This window comes from Seriola lalandi, unplaced genomic scaffold (genome assembly GCF_002814215.2).
Source record: "Seriola lalandi dorsalis isolate HSWRI2012SDOR001 ecotype SW California unplaced genomic scaffold, Sedor1 jcf7180002054596, whole genome shotgun sequence".
Taxonomy (NCBI): domain Eukaryota; kingdom Metazoa; phylum Chordata; class Actinopteri; order Carangiformes; family Carangidae; genus Seriola; species Seriola lalandi.
The window spans coordinates 567,727-584,758 of record NW_019525149.1 but is presented as its reverse complement, the minus strand read 5'-3'; the positions used below and the strand labels follow the sequence as shown (position 1 = coordinate 584,758).

Below are 17,032 nucleotides of genomic sequence, written 5' to 3'. Positions count from 1 at the left end.
AAAAAAAAAAAAAAAAAAAAAAAAATTTGGATGGAAATTCCCAATGTGTGAGCGATGGGTTTGTTTGAAATTTTAGTCAAAAAGACAAACTGGAGAATAGACACAGCCACCAAACCACACAGAATAAACAAGGCATTAACATCAACCATCTGAATTATGCACTACACAGCACCGTCACCGGAAACACTTGTTTTTTTACAACTGAGGCTGGAAACTGTGTAAGATGGAGGAGGAGGGGAGAAAAAGTTAAATGCTTTAAGTGGGAATAGTACAACTGCCACACAGAGGATAATGAAGACAAAGAGTGAGAGTAAGGCAGCACAAATCTGTCTTATCTCTAATATAGCAGAATATGTATATGTGTGTTTGTGGTTTCATCAGCTCCCCTTCATTAAAGGCGTGTCTTGCCGTAGAAGTGCTCTGCTTTGGATGACGGGCTGAGGACTGAGTGGATCATCTTGAGGCTGTTATTGTGGGGTTTGAGGCTGGCTGGGGAGGGGGGCTCAGAGGAGGTGAGTTCAGACTGTAGATAGAGGTGTGGTCTGTAGAGGGGGGCAGGTGGGGAAGTCCTGCAGGGAGGGAGATCACTTGTTTGGGGGTTTGTAGGGTTCCAGAAGTTGCTTTGAGAACGTGTTGACCTTGTCGGCACCTCGAACTTCATGGGGCAGCAGCGGCAACTTGACTATGTGGAAATCTTCATAAAGATCCTCCATCTGTAGCGAGAGGACAGGCCATGAATGAGGACAATAACGTGACATTTAACAGCAAATATTTTCAATATGATCAATGTTATTATTATTATTATTTTGGTTTCAATCACGCAGCTGTGTTGTAAAAACTGAAAAACACTCGTACCTGATCTAAATACTTGGACTGAATTTTATGGCGGGCTTCACACATTTTACACGGTCTCTCTGTGTCAGGGAAAACAAGTTGGTTGACGATGATGTTGTGTGTGTCAATGCGGCACTTGGCCAGCTCCTGGATCAGACGCTCTGTCTCATACAGGGAGAGGAACTCAGCGATACACACACAGATGAAGGTGGTCTGTTCCTGATGGATGTGAGAAACAACACATATACAGAGAGATTTTAAAACTACTCATTTGTGCTGAGTTGTTCTAAATGCAAAAATAAAACAATTTTTTTTTATCTACAAAACATTCATGTGAAAGCTAGTTTCAGCATTGGAAGGCACAGTATGATGGAGTTGCCGTCAGAGGAGTTGAAATGTAAATAACAACATAAAAGCAACTGCACTAACACTTGTTATCCTGAAGACACAGTAATGTGATTGTTTTATGTACAGTGTTGTATTTGTGTGACTTACAGGGTCTTTGAACTGCTCACTGACGGAGCGGATGACTGGCAGGGTCTCTTCAAGCTTAGAAGCAAGCTGGTCTGCATTCATGTCACCCAGGCCGAGCATGTTACACATCTGCAAACAATGAGAGAAGCAGAGAGAAGTTATACAATATACAGGGGGTTCAACCATGCACAAGATCTGATGTACAGGTTCCAAAAAAATTAATCAGAAAACTACCTCGCATTTAAAACATGAACTTTATGTAATAGCTGCTTTTCCTGTCCATCTTTACCCTTTCCATTCAAAGCTCAGCAGCAGTTATGTGGATTAATTGGACACCCTGACTAACAGAAACATTGGTAAATGACCTGACCTGGGAGATGAAAGGGCTGATCTGGTTCTTGATCTGCATGAGGCGGCCAAGTCCACGCTCCACAATGGTGGGGAAGTTAAGCAGCCGCAGTGTGTGGCCAGTGGGGGCAGTGTCGAAGACCACCACTGAGAAGTTCATTCCTTTCACTAACCTGAGGCACAGGGAGAAAATAGTGCTATGTTAGTATGACTTTTATTTATCAACTCAGTCTTTTCACAGTAAAAGGTAAATGCAGTTGTGGATCAGTGCTATTTGTAATAAAATGTGCTTTGTATTGATCAGACCTCATGACCTCTGCGTAGCTCATGGCCTCGTCGATGCCAGGGAAGGCACTCATGGCCTCCTGCATCATCTTTTTTCCCATGCTGAGCATGTTGTCCTCCTCAAAGAACTCATCTGGCAGCTCTGCCACACCCAGGCTTGGGTCAATCTCCTGTACTCACACACACACACACACACACACACACACACACACACACACACACACACACACACACAGCAAATATTTTCAGAGCCTCTGGTGTCTCTGTTACAAAAAATGGTTTGTGCTTCTGAGACCTAGCTGCGGAACTGACCACCCTCATGACACTGAAGAGATAGTGATCTCATGCACTTAGCTTAACTTTCCAAAAACAGCATAAAGAAACACTTTGTTTTCAGATGTTGCTGTAGTTCTACCCACTTGTCAAACTAATTTTAGGAGACTTTTGAAATACAGCAAAAAGTAAAATGTGAATATAAAGAGACATCTTGACGTGCCACATTGGAAAATAATCAAAGGTGTAAGTTAATGATCAGTTCCGTTTAGCTACTTCAGTTTCAGGGTCCTGGTATTGTGCACGCTGGCTCACTGTCACACTATCATGGTTTACTGGGCCGCTTGAACACAACAGAGCCATTGTTGATGTCATTAGCGACACCTGTGGTCTGGCTTCTGCGATGAGGAGTCAAAATGTTTCCTGGAAGAATGTCCTATTTTGTTAAAAAAAGGAAATTGTTTTTGCCACAGTACTGATTTAAATCAGGCTTTTTAACAAAATCAAATGTTTCAGTAACTTGTGGTTTGAGTGAGTAATAGATCAGTCTTTGTTAATGCTGTAGCTTTCTCTATTGCTACTGTTCTTTGCACAAATTTCATTACACTACCACCCCACGTGTACATACAATTTACACATCTTATTCTTTCTATGATATATTCCTTTGCAAAATCCCTTTCTCAGGGTTTCCTGTTTGCAGGTTGACTCACCATTGCAAAGAGGTTGTCATAGCCCTTGACCTTCGTAGGCACCTTTGAGAACTTCTGGTCAAAAGCATCAGAAATGTTATGGGCAGGATCTGTGGAGATGATGAGGACGCTCTCCCTGACTGCAGCCAGCTGGACAGCCAAACTACAGCTTAACAGATGACACAAAGGAGAGACAGGTCAAACAGGACAGTGTTGCAAGTGTTTCACAAGAACACTTCATGTCATCAACACTCCCACAGACAGCTTGGCAGTAGGTTTATATATGTAGCACTGATAACAAGAAGTAAGACTGAATTCTCTGAAACTTTTTTGTTATGGTAATATTGTTATGCACCTTGACTGTTCTCTTTCCCTGGCCTTTGAAGCTGCTGTAACCTTAGCAAGTTAAGTCATACATTTTGATAATGGTTCTAGTTACATTTAAACAATGCCATCATATCCACCATGCCTTACATGACGCTTAAACCTTTATGTGTGGAAATCAGTCTGACAACACTTACTGTCATAGTTAATAATGAAGTGACGTTATCAACCAGGTAAAATACCACACTATATTTGACATTATGTGGTTTTACCTAGCACTATCTCCTTCGGTGCTTAATTAACACCGATCTGCATTTGACTGTATATTCCTAATGATATTAAAAGCATCAATCAGTGTCTTCAACCTTGAAAGTTAACGTCATAGCAAGATATCTAGGTAATGTATTATTTACCCCAGGGCAGTTGTCCATTTACCTAGCTTAGATACAAGACACCGCTAAGTTACCTACACAAGGTCGAATGTTCTCCCGGTAAATGTGGGAAGAAATGTGGGGATGAGCAGGATGTCAATACCAGCCTGCAGTATGATTATCACACTGCCTAAGAGAGAGCCATGAATCCATGTGTCAGCTGGCTAACGTTAGCTAGTGACAGTGCTAGACGGCATTCAACTAGCCGGCAAATGAACACTTAGCTTAGCCTTATTGACTTAAAATGTAACAGCAATGCTAATTATATTTTAACGTTAGCGCGTGTGAAGATGGTGACCTAACGCCCATTAGATTCTCGTTATGGAAAAACAACACATATTATTCGTTTACTGACCGTGATCCACGGCAATTTCTAGTGACGGCTAATCTCAGACAGCTGTGTTAGCTAGCGGCGTTAGTCAAGACCAGCAGGCAAACGAGCCTTTCCCTTCAACTTACCTACATGTCGTTTTACCAACACCACCCTTTCCACCAACAAATATCCATTTCAAAGACTTCTGCTCGATTATATTCTTCAAGGTTGGTTCTAACGGCTCCACATCAGGCGCATCTTCAAATTCGTCTTCCAATGAAGCTGCCATCTTGTCTGTGTACACTGTAACGTACAGCTCAGGTGGGATGTGCCGACACTGCTGCCTTCACTGATCCTCGGAGTTTTTGCTAACTATACCTGACCATGTCACTGGGCTGATATTGAAATATGACAAAAAAAGAACACAAGTAGTTTTGTGGTCGGTGTGAAAGTTGTGTCCTCACGATGCTAGCGTGTCAGCGTTTATGACAATCTACCTCCAAACAGGTACTTCTACCACTACTAGAGGTGGGGCCAGAGTGGGAAACACAGTGAACATTTCAAAACCCAGATGGTAGTAATAGGTCAAAGGAGTTAATTCACTCTTTTAGTGATCTTTACATTTACTTCAAATAAAACCATCAAAGGACATATAAAAAAGTGTGTAATAATTATCAACTATTTCAGTGCTTTTGAGACCAAGCACTCATGTCAAGCAATAAAGATTAAGTAGACATCAAATAAATAAAAAAAAAATCAACATCTCAGCTCCAAGATATACTTTATTAATGTCATATGATTTTTATTTCTGCAACATCTTAAACATCTTTACTTGGCTAGAGATGATTTCAGACAAAACAAAACACTTCTTGTCACATGAATAAATTTGAAATGGCACAACAGGTCAAACATTTCTCTTGGATCTTTTATTTGGGGTTGACATAATAATTTGTTTGCTGTAAAAACCTAAACTTTCACGTGAAACAAAATTGCAAAAATAGAAATAAAGAGTTGAAAACGCTGCAGTAAAAACACACTGAAAAAACCCATACATCAATTTCCCACGTGATATGAATGTAGCACAACCCACAAGAAATATGGGACTACTGCAGGGATGACAGATTAGCATTACTGATATCAAACTTTTATTTGACTGTTAGAGGCCAAGCTTGTGACAGAAAGGCCTAAATATGTGAGAATAGAGACACAGAGTGAACAGGGATCCTATACAGTACATCATCACTGCATATCCACCTAACTTTGCAGCTGCTTCCATAAAAAGAGGACTGTAGTCGGACTGTTAACTCCCTGCTTGCAATCAAGTATGCATGAAATAGATATTATGCGTATAGAAACCCAGCTGCAGATGAGCATTGAAAAACTGAGGTTCTGGTGATAAAAGCATTCATTTACATGAACATGTACATGCTGTGACCACAGAATATGGCACTTGCCTCCATAAACACCTTTTCATTGCTTCACCTGTCCTCGCTTCAGTTCTGCCTTTATACCCTTCACCCTTAATCTTTCTGGATCCATTGCCTCCATCTCTGATTTCCTGGCAGTGCCAAGCCAGAATATTTATGTTTGTTGTCTGAGCTCTCACACACTCCATCCCGCTGGGAAAGGAGCAACGTTGCACTCTGTCTCCTCTTTCACAATCAGTCTGACGCAGCCAACGAGGCCAGAAAGCTGGGCCCAGATCCATCCATTGGTAGTATAATTCACATGTGGCAGAGCTCACCAGCCAGGATCGAACTGCACTGGCGACATCCGAGGGCAGAGAACCAAAGTCCAGACCTGCAGCTTCCTTCTCCAGCGTCAGGTGATGGTTTGCTGCAGCCTCTCTGAGCTCTGGAGAAAAACTTAGCGTTGACTTCTCTTTGCTGGTGGGTAACTTGATAGGCAGTGTGTCTCCATGCAACAAAGGTCGGGCATCACGGTGACCCCCGGAGGCCTCAGGTGGCTGCTCTATGGACATCCAGAATGGGTCAAAAGAGGATCCCAGGAGACGCAGAAGGTGAGAAGGCCGGCGATGTCTGGGTTTGGGCAGGTAGTGATAATCTTCAGTGTGTGTCAGCAGAGTGTATGGACGGATCGGCTGCGAGAAGGACGGTAGGCTGGCTCTCAGCTGGAGAAATGTATCCTCCTCGTCTTGAACAACAGTCACATTTGAAAGCTGATTCTCAGTTGAAATGTTGGAAGTAAAGGCTTCACATCCACACAGAAAGACGGACACAGAGATCCAGCAGAGACGGACACAGTTGGACAGTTTAAACATGGTCTTAGGTCTGGATTGTGAAACAGGAGTGAAAAATTGTTCCTCTAGTTTTCCTTTTCATCCCGTTCAGTTGTAGTTTCTCCTCTGGCTGCATCAGGGACACCGTGTACCCAACGCCAGACATCCTTGAGCTCTTAAACAATAACACACTGAAAGTAGTGCCTTATCACTCAAACAGCAGTCATATTATGGGGCATGGCCAGAGAACACCTGAGCCCCCACTTCTCTTTCAAGGCTCTGATGTTTCAGCTAACTCGCCCATGCAAAAATACAGGACAAAGCTGCATGTGTTGATTACCTACTTACTTAAATTATAACAGATTAATATGTGTGCTAATTTCGCGTAAAGTCATTTAGTAATGAAAAAGTAGTTCTGCATATTTCACAACAAGCACGAAACAGGAAAAAAGTATAATTTGACCTCAATTTGGCGGAGCTGCGTCAGCGACCTCAGACACAAGATTTTGAGAAACAACAGCTCTCTCACACAAAGACTGCACTTAGATCAGTTAGAAAACAAGCCTCAGGGTAAACTCACTTCATGGCAGCCTCGATATGGACACAGCAGAAAAAAAAAAAAGAGGACAGATGACATGTTTGCAGCACGATGCCCCGTTTATTCTCATCTACACAAAATCAGCTGTCTCAGTCAAAGGCACACAATGGTGTAATATCAAATATATTTTCAAACATTATACTTCACTGTAAACAGTTGTTGTTTTTGTTTACATCAGCATTATAATAATACATTTCATAAATACTTCCACATAAAGTTGTTTATACTTACACGTAAAGATACAAACAGCAGAATGAACTAAGAAATACTGCATTAATGCAATAAGTTGATTGGACAGCAGTTCTGTAGTGTCAGGCTTTATTGTGTGTGTGTGTGTTCTTTCAGAGAAAACCTGACTTGGCACAGCATGTCTCTGACTGTAGGTACTGTACATTTCAAAGTGACGGTCTGCGTATTGAACCTTATCATCCACCAATTCCTCTTCTATGTCTCCACTCAGAGTGAAAAGAGCTGGTCATGTGACCTGTCCTGCTGCTGGGTAGACTTTGGCGGCGGTCTGGATGTGGAAGGCGGCCCGCCGCGAGTCCCCTGGCTGCTGTGGTCCGCCGCCTTTGCCCGATCTTCCAGAAACTTGTCGAATTCTGAGCGAGACGGTTACAGTTAAAGGTTTATGTGTCTGCATGTGTGTGCATGTGTGTGCTTGTGTGTGTGTGTGTGTGTGTGTGTGTGTGTGCTGCTCAAGTTACAACAACATACCTTCACTGGACACTCCCTCACAAACTGAAGACTGCTCTTCCTGTATTTCCAAACACAAGAAAACACAAAGGCTCAAGATCATATCATACTTTTATCACATATTCTTCCTCCTAACACACACAGTTTTTATTTCAGTCTTACCGTATCAGAGGATAACCATTTGTCAATGTCATTCTGCAAAGGGTTTTTTGCTGGTGGCATCTGAGAGGTAAAGTAATCAAGAGATGGATAAGATGACACTGTGTTGTAGCAATTTATATAAACAGAACTATACAGGAAGTGTTCTGTTCAAATCCACATGTGTGTTATTGTGGTACACTCACTCCTCCTGTGACCTGCAACCTCGTGTCCAGAGCTCCGGCGAGGCCCTCCACAGCTCCTGGGTCCTCATATCTGACACTGGACACACACATCAGGGATGTATTGTAATGATGTGATGATGTGTAATGATGTGATTAATTGCCATTTTTGTCTTTGACAGCCACAGTGAAGGAAAACACAGGACATGTGGAGACAGAGGGAGATAACATGCAACACGTCCACAGGTGGGACTCAAACCATGGACGTTGCAATTGTGATGCATTTAATAAATCTAAATTGTCAAAATTGAAAACTTGAAATTTGAATAATAAAATTGCAAAGGCTTTGTCTTCCTTACATGATGTCACATACAGTAGATTGTACTACTAAGAACTCCATTCAAAAATTACAAATTCTCCCTTTCATTTATAGATTAAGTTACAGATGTGTGTAAGGTAAATCAGTTACAGCTCGCCACAAGGCTTCACTTGTGCTCAGCGCTGCACACAAACACAACACATGTACTGACAACACGTACCATGATATGACGTGTGTCTTTCTGTCACCAGTTAGCACCACTCACCTTTTCCTCTGCTCAGCCAGGGAGCTGCCTCTGGTCTGGGCAAACATGTCAAACTCCTCCTCCTCTTCTGCAGGGCAGAGGGTTAACTCATGAAGTCACAACTGACATGTTATATATGAGCCAAAGGGAATGTTATGACACTCCATCATTGATCAAACCCCCCCTCTACCCCTCTCTCCACATACAACCTTCACCTTGCAAACTGATCACATGGTGCAGCGGTGCAGTTTTGTATTTCCTCCCTGAAACTTGCTTTTCATAAGATGTGATGCTAGCCATGGCGATGCTTGTTATGATGCATTGCATGCATTTTTAACAAGAGACCACCTTATCATGGGATCAACATGTTTAAGTACCGACCTATGAGTACTCAAAACCGCCTCAGTGGTACTTCCCGCTACACTAGGTGTCTCCACCACATTTTGCCATGATGGCTGTAGGACACAGAAAAGGAGGAGAACCTTTGTCCCCAGCGCTGCTCAGCTCCTCAACTCCTCAACTCCCAACCATCCCTGTCCCTCTGTTCACCCTGCTAGCCCCCCTTCCCCTCACATCAGACTTGGGTCATACACTGAACACCTCTGTTGCACGCACACACACACTGATACAGTGACTTTCACATTGACTTTGCTGCTATTTATTCATCCACACCCATATACCTCATATGCTAAATATACACCTATACTGTGTATATGTAACATTGTTTTTATTGCACCAAGATTATCTTCTCATAGAGCTAATTGTTTATCAAAATGTGCACAGTTATTTATTCTCATTATCATAATATTACAGGTTATTGTGTTTGCACCATTGTTTATTGTTTTTGCACTGATATTGTTTTTTATGCCGTTGTTGTTTAAATGTGTTTTTTTTGTTTTTTGTCTGTTCTATGTGCCGTTTAAATTGCCCCCTTGAATGACACACACACACACACACACACACACACACACACACACACACACACACGCAAACACACACAAACACACACAAACACACACACACAAACACACAAGGTGAAAGCAGAACCAGCTACATGCTGTTGCAGATGCAAAACATTCTCTGCCCATGTGATGTCCAGCTACAACATCTGTTTTCTACCAGAAATACAACTGATTATGAAAAGCCGGACTTCAGCTCCAAGACATCATACATATAGATTTGGTGTTGCAAAAGAGTGCACGTATTAAACAAAGGGTATACAGAGTTTACTCACTGTGGTTGGCCGACTGCCTTTGATTGGCCCAGGTGCTGACTGCTGGCTGACTGGTTGTTGTGATGACAGCAGGTTGGCCGAGAGCGGAGGGCTCAGGTTTGAGGTCGATGAGGCTTGGACTGTTGGTAGAGGTCTGCTGAGAGGAGGACACAACTTAGCTGCTGCGTGAGTGCACTCCAACAGCTTCAATGACAAAGAACAACGAAGATCTTTCTCACCTGCTGAGTGTTTGTAATTTGTGACTTGTTAAGTCTGTCAAACCTAAAACACAAGCACAATACAATGAGCATGAAATTTAATAGGATCCGCACTGCAAATCTTAAAACAAACACTTTCTAACTGACAAAAATTTAAAGCAGCATAGCTAGACTGCAGCGCACCGCTCGTAGCGAATGAAGGCGTTGTTGAGGTCATCGTTGACCACGAGCAGCTCTTCAACAAATCCTTCATCCAGCAGCTGAGGGATGAGCTCCACCACCCGAGTCTGCATGCTCTTACACACCGAGTACAGCTGCTGCTCGGGCAGAGAAGGAGAGAAAGAAAGGAAAATCGCCATTAATCTTTGATACCAAGAAAGATATTTAATGATCAAATGTCATTTACTTTTTTTTTTTGGTGCATCCAGTTTTCCTCATGCTGCTACATCTACTTTTACATCAGTCACTGGTTCCCTAAATTCTCCAGCCTTCTTTGACAACAACATGCGACGGACCCTGAGCTTGTATTGAGTGCAGGCAGCATGAGCAAAATAGAAACCAAGGGGAGAAAGAGTAAAAGTCTAGTTTAAAATTAAAAATTAAAAACTGGTATCACTTCTATGATATGTTTGATTGATTAACATCAATTAGTGTGAAAAAATAAAAATAATCGCTGTCAAAGATTGAGATCACATCGTATCATATAAACATGGCTGCTGGTGGTAAACAAATATTACTTCTTCAAGCTTGTATGCCTTTAACCTCCTAAGACCCGAGCTCTATTCTTTGCTATATAGGCTGATTGGGACCTGAGAAAAATGATGTCCACATATGAGGACATTAGTTTTAAATTTCGATTACTGAGTGGCAGTATAATATCCTCATATGTGGTCACCAGGCCCTTGTTTAGAAAAAGTTAGTATTGTGGTCTAGAGAACCCAAAATGTGAGGTCCACATATGTGGACGCCAGGTCCTAGGAGGTTAAATGTAACTTTGAGTGATGATTTTCAGTATGGTCTGCTTTTAAAAGCATCACCTCACTGTCACAATACAATAATGTAGCTGATTAAATTAGCTGACGTGAATGTAAAACCACATCTCTACATTTCTAGTCCTTATGCACAGGTAGTTCAAATACACAAGGATTAGTAGCGATACATGTTTTTTCCTCTGACTTCCCATGTGACGGTAAAAGTCAGAATAAAACATCCACAAACATCCCTTCAACACTATGATTGTGAGACACAGTAAATGCTATAGACACACACACACACACACACACACACACACACACACACACACACACACACACACACACACACACACACACACACACCTGTAGCAGCTCTGTATCATCCGGCACGCTCTGTCCAGGTACGAGCTCATTCAGCATTTCAGACATCACTGTGAGGTTTCCCTTCACCAGCGCCAGTTCACTCCGCAGCTTCTGTTCCTGGAATCAAAAAAACACAAGAGCTGTTAGGTCCATTTGTATTAATTTGTACTACAGAGGTTTCAATGAAACATGGCTGTTACATGAACGCATCATTGCCCAATATCAGATACCAGCCACAGCTGCAGAGAAACAGTCTATTACACCTGTACTTTGCCGGTAAAAGTCATGTCAGGTCAGGACAAGGGTCTATTTTACTTCAGTTTAACTCCTCACATTAAAGCTCCATGGATTAGGTGTATATCAATTAATTGATAAACAGATAATTAACAGGCAATAGTTTTAATGATTGATTAATAGTATTGAGTCTTTTATTTCCTACTACATTCTCTGCTTTCAGCTCCTCAGATCTGTATTTTTGTTGGTGTTCATAGTCTTTGTTGTGTTGTTCAGACAAAATAAGAAATTCAAACATGGACTTTGGGTTTTGATAAATCGTGGTTAACACTTTTCACCATTTTCTGATTATTATTATTATTAATCCAGAAAATAACAGGAGAAGATAATCAGTGGGTGGTCAGATCAAGTGGAAATCTTCCAGATAATGAAAGTAATCATTAGTTGCACCACTAGACCTGATTTAAAATGCAGTTAAACTGTCTGTGTTAGTGCTATAAATGCTCTTCCAGAGGCTTTTTAAGAGTTTACAGATTTAAAGATGCTGAGTATTGTCACAACATATCACTGCCTAAAGGGGCTTATCGGTGTCTATAAAAACTATTAAAGCCCCCATGGACTTTTTTCATGTTTCATTGCTTTGCAACAATGAATAATAATGGATGTCATTTGGGTTTTTTTACACTGAAAGTAAAGAGGTTCTTTAATGTGAACATGAAAATAAATTGATCTTGAGTCAAGTATCACTATGGAAAAGCTAATATAAATCAGACATAGTTTTCTTCACCAGTTCTAATGTAGGTCTTGGCCGACAGGTGTTATTAGTCAGTGATACCTGCTCTGCAGAGAGTGACACTGGTCCCTCACTGGGCTGGACTGGAGGTGAAGGAGTCTGAGTGGAGGCCGCTGAGGGAGCTTGTGGTTGTGACTGATGTGTGGGAGGAGCGACAGCAGTCGTCTCAAGAGCTCCATTTTCTGGGATACTCTGTCAGATGAAGGCAGAGGGTTACAACATAGACAGATAGCTGTGCCTCTGTTTTGATCCAACTTTTCAGTTGGTAGACAGTCTCACCCTGTTTGGAGTGTGGATTGGGGACAGAGCATCCAGGTCTGTCATGGGGAATTCCAGACCTCGCCTTCTCAGGTCGTCGTATACGTACACCACACCTGCCAAGGAGGGAGAGCTACGAAATGCATCAGCCCACGACTGAAGACAGGAGAGAGAACATGTGATGAAATATAAAGAGAATTACTGACTCTCATATCCCCATTAGATAACACAGTGAACAGTCCAAAACAAAGATTTCATGTGAAAAGAACAAGGAGACAAGAGAAGCAACGTGGAGAGAGAACAGAAAGAAATGATCCTACAGCATTTACAACCCTGACTCTATCTAATATTATAATTCCTGCAAGTCTATGATTACACAGAACTGGCTTTGACCATGTAGCATAGTAAAGCATGAAGCCATTGAAATGACAAAGAAAGCTAAAGATAACATTCTTGGGCATGTCTGTAGACATAATAGAGTTGAACTTAAGTAAACTTTAAAGGCTGTGGGATTTCAACACACCCCTGAATTTTATCATGATACACGTGAATACAATGTCAAACATACAGAGCGCAAAATACAACTTCCAAAAAATAAAACTGTGTCCAGACTACTGCTGAAACAACAGACAGAAAAGTGATATTCAACAATTTACTCATTGATTATCAAAGAAAATAACCAGCATATTAACTAGTAATGGAAATAATCATTAGCTGCAAATGTATTACAGACAGGAGCGTCCACACACCTGTATAAGGCTGAGCACCCTGTCATGGAGGGTAGTGGGTGGGTTATATTTGGGCAGAATGGAACGAACCAAAACCCCTTCAACAAACTCCTGCGAGGCCACCAGAACGTGGAAGCGATGGCCACAGTTTTTCACACAAGCCTCAAGAACCTGTGTGATCCAAAATATGAAAACTAAGCACAAATTAAATTTAAAAAAAACATAATTCAAGCTGCACCAAAATAAAGTTTTATCTTAACGTGGTCTCAATACAAATATTGATTTACCTATGCACTGAAACCATCTCTCACAACCTGCAATCGTCATCCCATTAATGAATGAGTAAAACTTCGACTCACAGTGAGGGCCAACATGATCTCTCTGACGTTCCTGTTTCCCACGATCCTCTTCTTTATAGCTTTGACTGCATCTCTGGGCCTGGCAGGAGACGGCACAAGCAACTTTGCATCAGACGATAAGTTAGCTTGTTTGTCCATGTTTTTGTTTTGCTCATCCCTCATGTGCTCTGTGTTAAATTGACTAAATATAGACTCACTCGCAGCAAAATAAATAAATAATGTTCTAGCTACTACTGTATACATCTAACTACTAATGCAGTGACATTCCTTATAGGATTACAAACCAAACAGCAAAGCAACTGTGAAATTGGCCGCAAACATAAGTAGGTCATTCAATGAAAACCACTTGTATAGCAATGCAAAAAGGAACAACCAAACCACAAAGGAAGAAAAAGTAGAATGCGATACAAAAATAAAACATGGTAGACCTAAATACAGTACATTGTACTAAGTTCTGCGATATGCACCAGATGGGACACTTGATGAAATCATGCTGTGTGCCTTGTATCGTCCTCTTACACCAGTAATCTTTAGTCTGACTTGCAATGAGAGGTCAAGAAAAAGGACAATTTCAGTCTCTACTGGCTGCTCTGCTCCATCGGAGAGACCAGAAATAACTGAGCAGAGCAAAAGATCATCCCTACCCCTCATCTGTCTCATTGATGATGTCACATATCTCTATGTTGAGCCCCCAATCCTCTGACTGCAAAGAGCCGCTGGTTGCTTGCTCTGTCAACAAGATAAAGAAGCAAGAGAAGTTACAGTAATACTGATATGGGAGCAGACACATGTCACAATAACCAGAAAACCAACTTTCAATATCAAGATATCTGCGTGATAGTAGGAAGTCATACAAGTCATTTTTAGTTTGTATATCATGAAACAATTCAAGGAGAAATGAGTCAATTTAGACAGAAATATGCGTCATGATTCACATAACTAAAACACCACACGAAAAGACAAAAACAATGCTGCAATATATTCATACAGGGAAGAAGTTCACCACATGATCATTTCAGGGTCAGCCCTCATAAGCTTAAATATTTGTTACAAAATAAGTAACAGTCCAAGTTAAACCTGTTTTAACTTATTGTTTTAGCCACTTGGTGGCAGCGTAAAGCAGCTGTGAACACAACAGTATTGTCACCTTTTAAGTAGAAATGCTAAACAGTGGCTTATTTATACACCTGACACACACATTAACATTCATTTTGAGTTGTGTTTCTAACCACAGGATGAATGTAACTCTGATAATAACTCTTCTTTTAGCTCTATTTTTGGTCTCCACCAAATTCCTGACTGAAACATCTGGCTATTTAGCTGCTAACACTCACGATGTTCACCACTTTGTCTGTCTGCCATTTTCCACTGGGCAGGTAGCGGACTGTCAGTTTTTACAATAGCATGATGCAATTACAGTTGTGGGCCACAAAATCAAACAGTGAGCTGAGAGATGTTAGTTGTTTGTTCCTTACCCATATAAAAACTCTTCGTCTTAATCACTGTAATGCTACTATTCTGTAAAGTTGGGGGACTTGTTAGAGACACATTAGAAAAAGTAGTCAAAAATCAATGCAGCAAGATGATACAAACATGCTTCCCATAATGCAACACAATAGTGCCTTGCCCACTGTCCCTCAGTTTCCCCTTCAGCTTTTCTGTTAAAAGATATGAAGTCTCCCAGCCCGAGCCAAGATAGCCTTGAGGACATCATCAGGGTCATTTTCTCCAAACAGAGAAAGCTCCCTTTAGAGCCACAGAAAACTTTATTCATTAAGCTATTTTCAGAGGTTGCTGGACCTTTTTCCAACAAGTCCAAGTCCACTTTAAATCAGACAGAAAAGCTCAGACATCACAAATACTGAAATCTCTCATTTTAAGTAAGTGGTATCCTTCAAATAATAGAGTTTTCACCTCAAACATGTCTTTTCTTCTAAACTATTTAGCAACCAAAGCCAGCTTTCTTTGCACTCCACCCCTCACGGGCTCCTCATAAATCTCTAAATCTCCTTCATTCCTTTCCACCAACACCCCCCACACTTCTCCCAACCTTCACCACTGCCTTTCTCAATCCCATCTACTCCGTCCCCTCCCCTCCCCTCTCCTCCCCTCTCCCTCCTCTCCCTCCTCTCCCTCCTTCCCTGGCTCCCTCCACTTCATGTGACTGTCAGCTGCTTCTGTTCTCTTTCGCCCCCAGAAGTAGCTGAAGCCTCTCTGACATTTATGCGTGAAAAAGTGAGTGGTTGAGATAAGAGGAAGGAAGGCTTGAGATGGGTGTGTAACATTTAGCTCACTACTCATGTCAGCCCTGATTACACATCTTTCCTGACCTAAGCAGCTGGCCTCAAACCTCTTGTGGATATCTAGGCTTTATGGTTTTTCAGTGGTCAAACAAAAGGAAGCACCTCGCCTCCATTATGAGGAAATTCTTCTGCTTTAAAACGTGCGTGACCTGATCTGTTCTTGTTGAAGGGGACCAGTAACACTTAATTATGAAGTTGGAAACTGTGGCTTGACAAAACACATCAGCTATTGAGGAAGTGAGAGGAAACATCAAGTGGCTCCCTAATTGGCCAAATGAATTGTCAGTTCAGTCAGAGCGGCCAATCACATGAAAGACTGTGGGAACTGAGTCCCGCCTCTGCCGCGTCACTAGCACTAAAAAATTCTTCTCATGTTTCTGTTAAATTTGGAGCTTATTATTAAACATTTTAGAGTATGAATGACGGGATTAAAAGCATTATTGTGTGCATTTACTCCCCTGGCAGAGAGGTCGTAAAATTGTGAAACCTGTTATTGATGTAAGTTAAACTACTGATGTCAAATTAATCCAACGGAACTCAACTCCTCACACATACAGCTAGTTTCAAAAGCAACTGCGACTTACCGATTCTCTGACCGACAGGCGTTGAAAAGGGGTTTCCAATGAGGAACTCCATTTTCTCCCCGAGAGAAAACATCCTCGAAATTTTCAGCCGTCCACTCTGTGTTAAAGTGATTTAGCAAATTATTGTGCTGTTTCCTTTTGGTTTCAGTGTCTACCGCTGCTTCAGAGGCGCACTGGCTCTCTGAGGGGTCACGTGAAAACACACTCACAGAGCCAGGAAACAGACATCAACACACAGGCAGACAACCGCTGGTTTAATCACGTCGAAATACCTTTTGAAAAGTTGCTTACACTCAAATAGAGACATTTTATTTTCAGTTGCAATCCTAACATCAATTCAACATTAAACCCTATGGTGTCCTCGGGAATAACATTTAAAAAATAAAATTAAAAAAATATCATAGATCAAAATATTAAAGTCTTCAAAAGTCAGCTAAAATGCTAAATATACATAAATGTCCTGCACTCGAAATCTTTACAGAAAAAGTATTATCATCACATACATGAAGGATAAAAAGTCAAATGATCTATTGAGCAGAATTGTCCCTTTTATATCAAGTCTATGGTCCCTTCCAGGGTTTTGATATTATGTATGTGTAACTGATAATATTGGCAGTG

General features: G+C 41.4%; 3 protein-coding genes across 4 annotated transcripts; all 3 read right to left on the bottom strand.

Moving 5' to 3' along the window:
- Positions 1–6: 6 nt before the first annotated feature.
- LOC111664603 (ATPase GET3) lies at positions 7–4,275 on the bottom strand. The gene is made up of 7 exons (XM_023419265.1): positions 4,118–4,275; positions 2,925–3,072; positions 1,963–2,111; positions 1,679–1,829; positions 1,330–1,437; positions 856–1,053; positions 7–713 (listed from the first exon to the last, which is right to left on the bottom strand). Exons 1-7 carry the CDS (start codon positions 4,258–4,260, stop codon positions 585–587), a joined length of 1,026 nt encoding a protein of 341 aa, XP_023275033.1. The 5' UTR covers positions 4,261–4,275; the 3' UTR covers positions 7–584.
- A 460-nt stretch (positions 4,276–4,735) lies between these two features.
- Positions 4,736–6,383, bottom strand: LOC111664607 (noggin-2-like). Its single transcript, XM_023419269.2, has one exon. It carries the CDS (start codon positions 6,250–6,252, stop codon positions 5,377–5,379), a length of 876 nt encoding a protein of 291 aa, XP_023275037.1. The 5' UTR covers positions 6,253–6,383; the 3' UTR covers positions 4,736–5,376.
- Positions 6,384–6,848: 465 nt separating this feature from the next.
- Positions 6,849–16,594, bottom strand: LOC111664625 (target of Myb1 membrane trafficking protein). 2 transcript variants are annotated; one of them, XM_023419291.2, is made up of 15 exons: positions 16,415–16,594; positions 14,172–14,256; positions 13,528–13,606; positions 13,190–13,339; positions 12,462–12,596; positions 12,225–12,374; positions 11,156–11,272; positions 10,002–10,135; positions 9,840–9,882; positions 9,622–9,757; positions 8,409–8,475; positions 7,849–7,924; positions 7,667–7,726; positions 7,526–7,565; positions 6,849–7,410 (listed from the first exon to the last, which is right to left on the bottom strand). In XM_023419291.2, the coding sequence occupies exons 1-15, from the start codon at positions 16,485–16,487 to the stop codon at positions 7,265–7,267; spliced, it is 1,491 nt and encodes a 496-aa protein (XP_023275059.1). In that variant the 5' UTR covers positions 16,488–16,594; the 3' UTR covers positions 6,849–7,264. The 2 variants fall into 2 exon arrangements, with proteins under 2 accessions (XP_023275059.1, XP_023275060.1); XM_023419292.2 differs by having other exon boundaries at positions 9,622–9,754.
- Positions 16,595–17,032: the final 438 nt, after the last annotated feature.

Coding starts and splice junctions, on each gene's coding strand:
- LOC111664603 (XM_023419265.1), bottom strand. CDS start 4,260: ATGGCAGCTTCATTGGAAGACGAATTTGAAGATGCGCCTGATGTGGAG. Junction 1,054..1,329: donor GTGAGCAGTTCAAAGACCCT/GTAAGTCACACA, acceptor CACATCCATCAG/GAACAGACCACCTTCATCTG. Junction 714..855: donor AGTCCAAGTATTTAGATCAG/GTACGAGTGTTT, acceptor CTCTCGCTACAG/ATGGAGGATCTTTATGAAGA.
- LOC111664607 (XM_023419269.2), bottom strand. CDS start 6,252: ATGTTTAAACTGTCCAACTGTGTCCGTCTCTGCTGGATCTCTGTGTCC.
- LOC111664625 (XM_023419291.2), bottom strand. CDS start 16,487: ATGTTTTCTCTCGGGGAGAAAATGGAGTTCCTCATTGGAAACCCCTTT. Junction 13,607..14,171: donor ATCAATGAGACAGATGAGGG/GTAGGGATGATC, acceptor GTCTCCTGCCAG/GCCCAGAGATGCAGTCAAAG. Junction 13,340..13,527: donor AGATCATGTTGGCCCTCACT/GTGAGTCGAAGT, acceptor TGGATCACACAG/GTTCTTGAGGCTTGTGTGAA.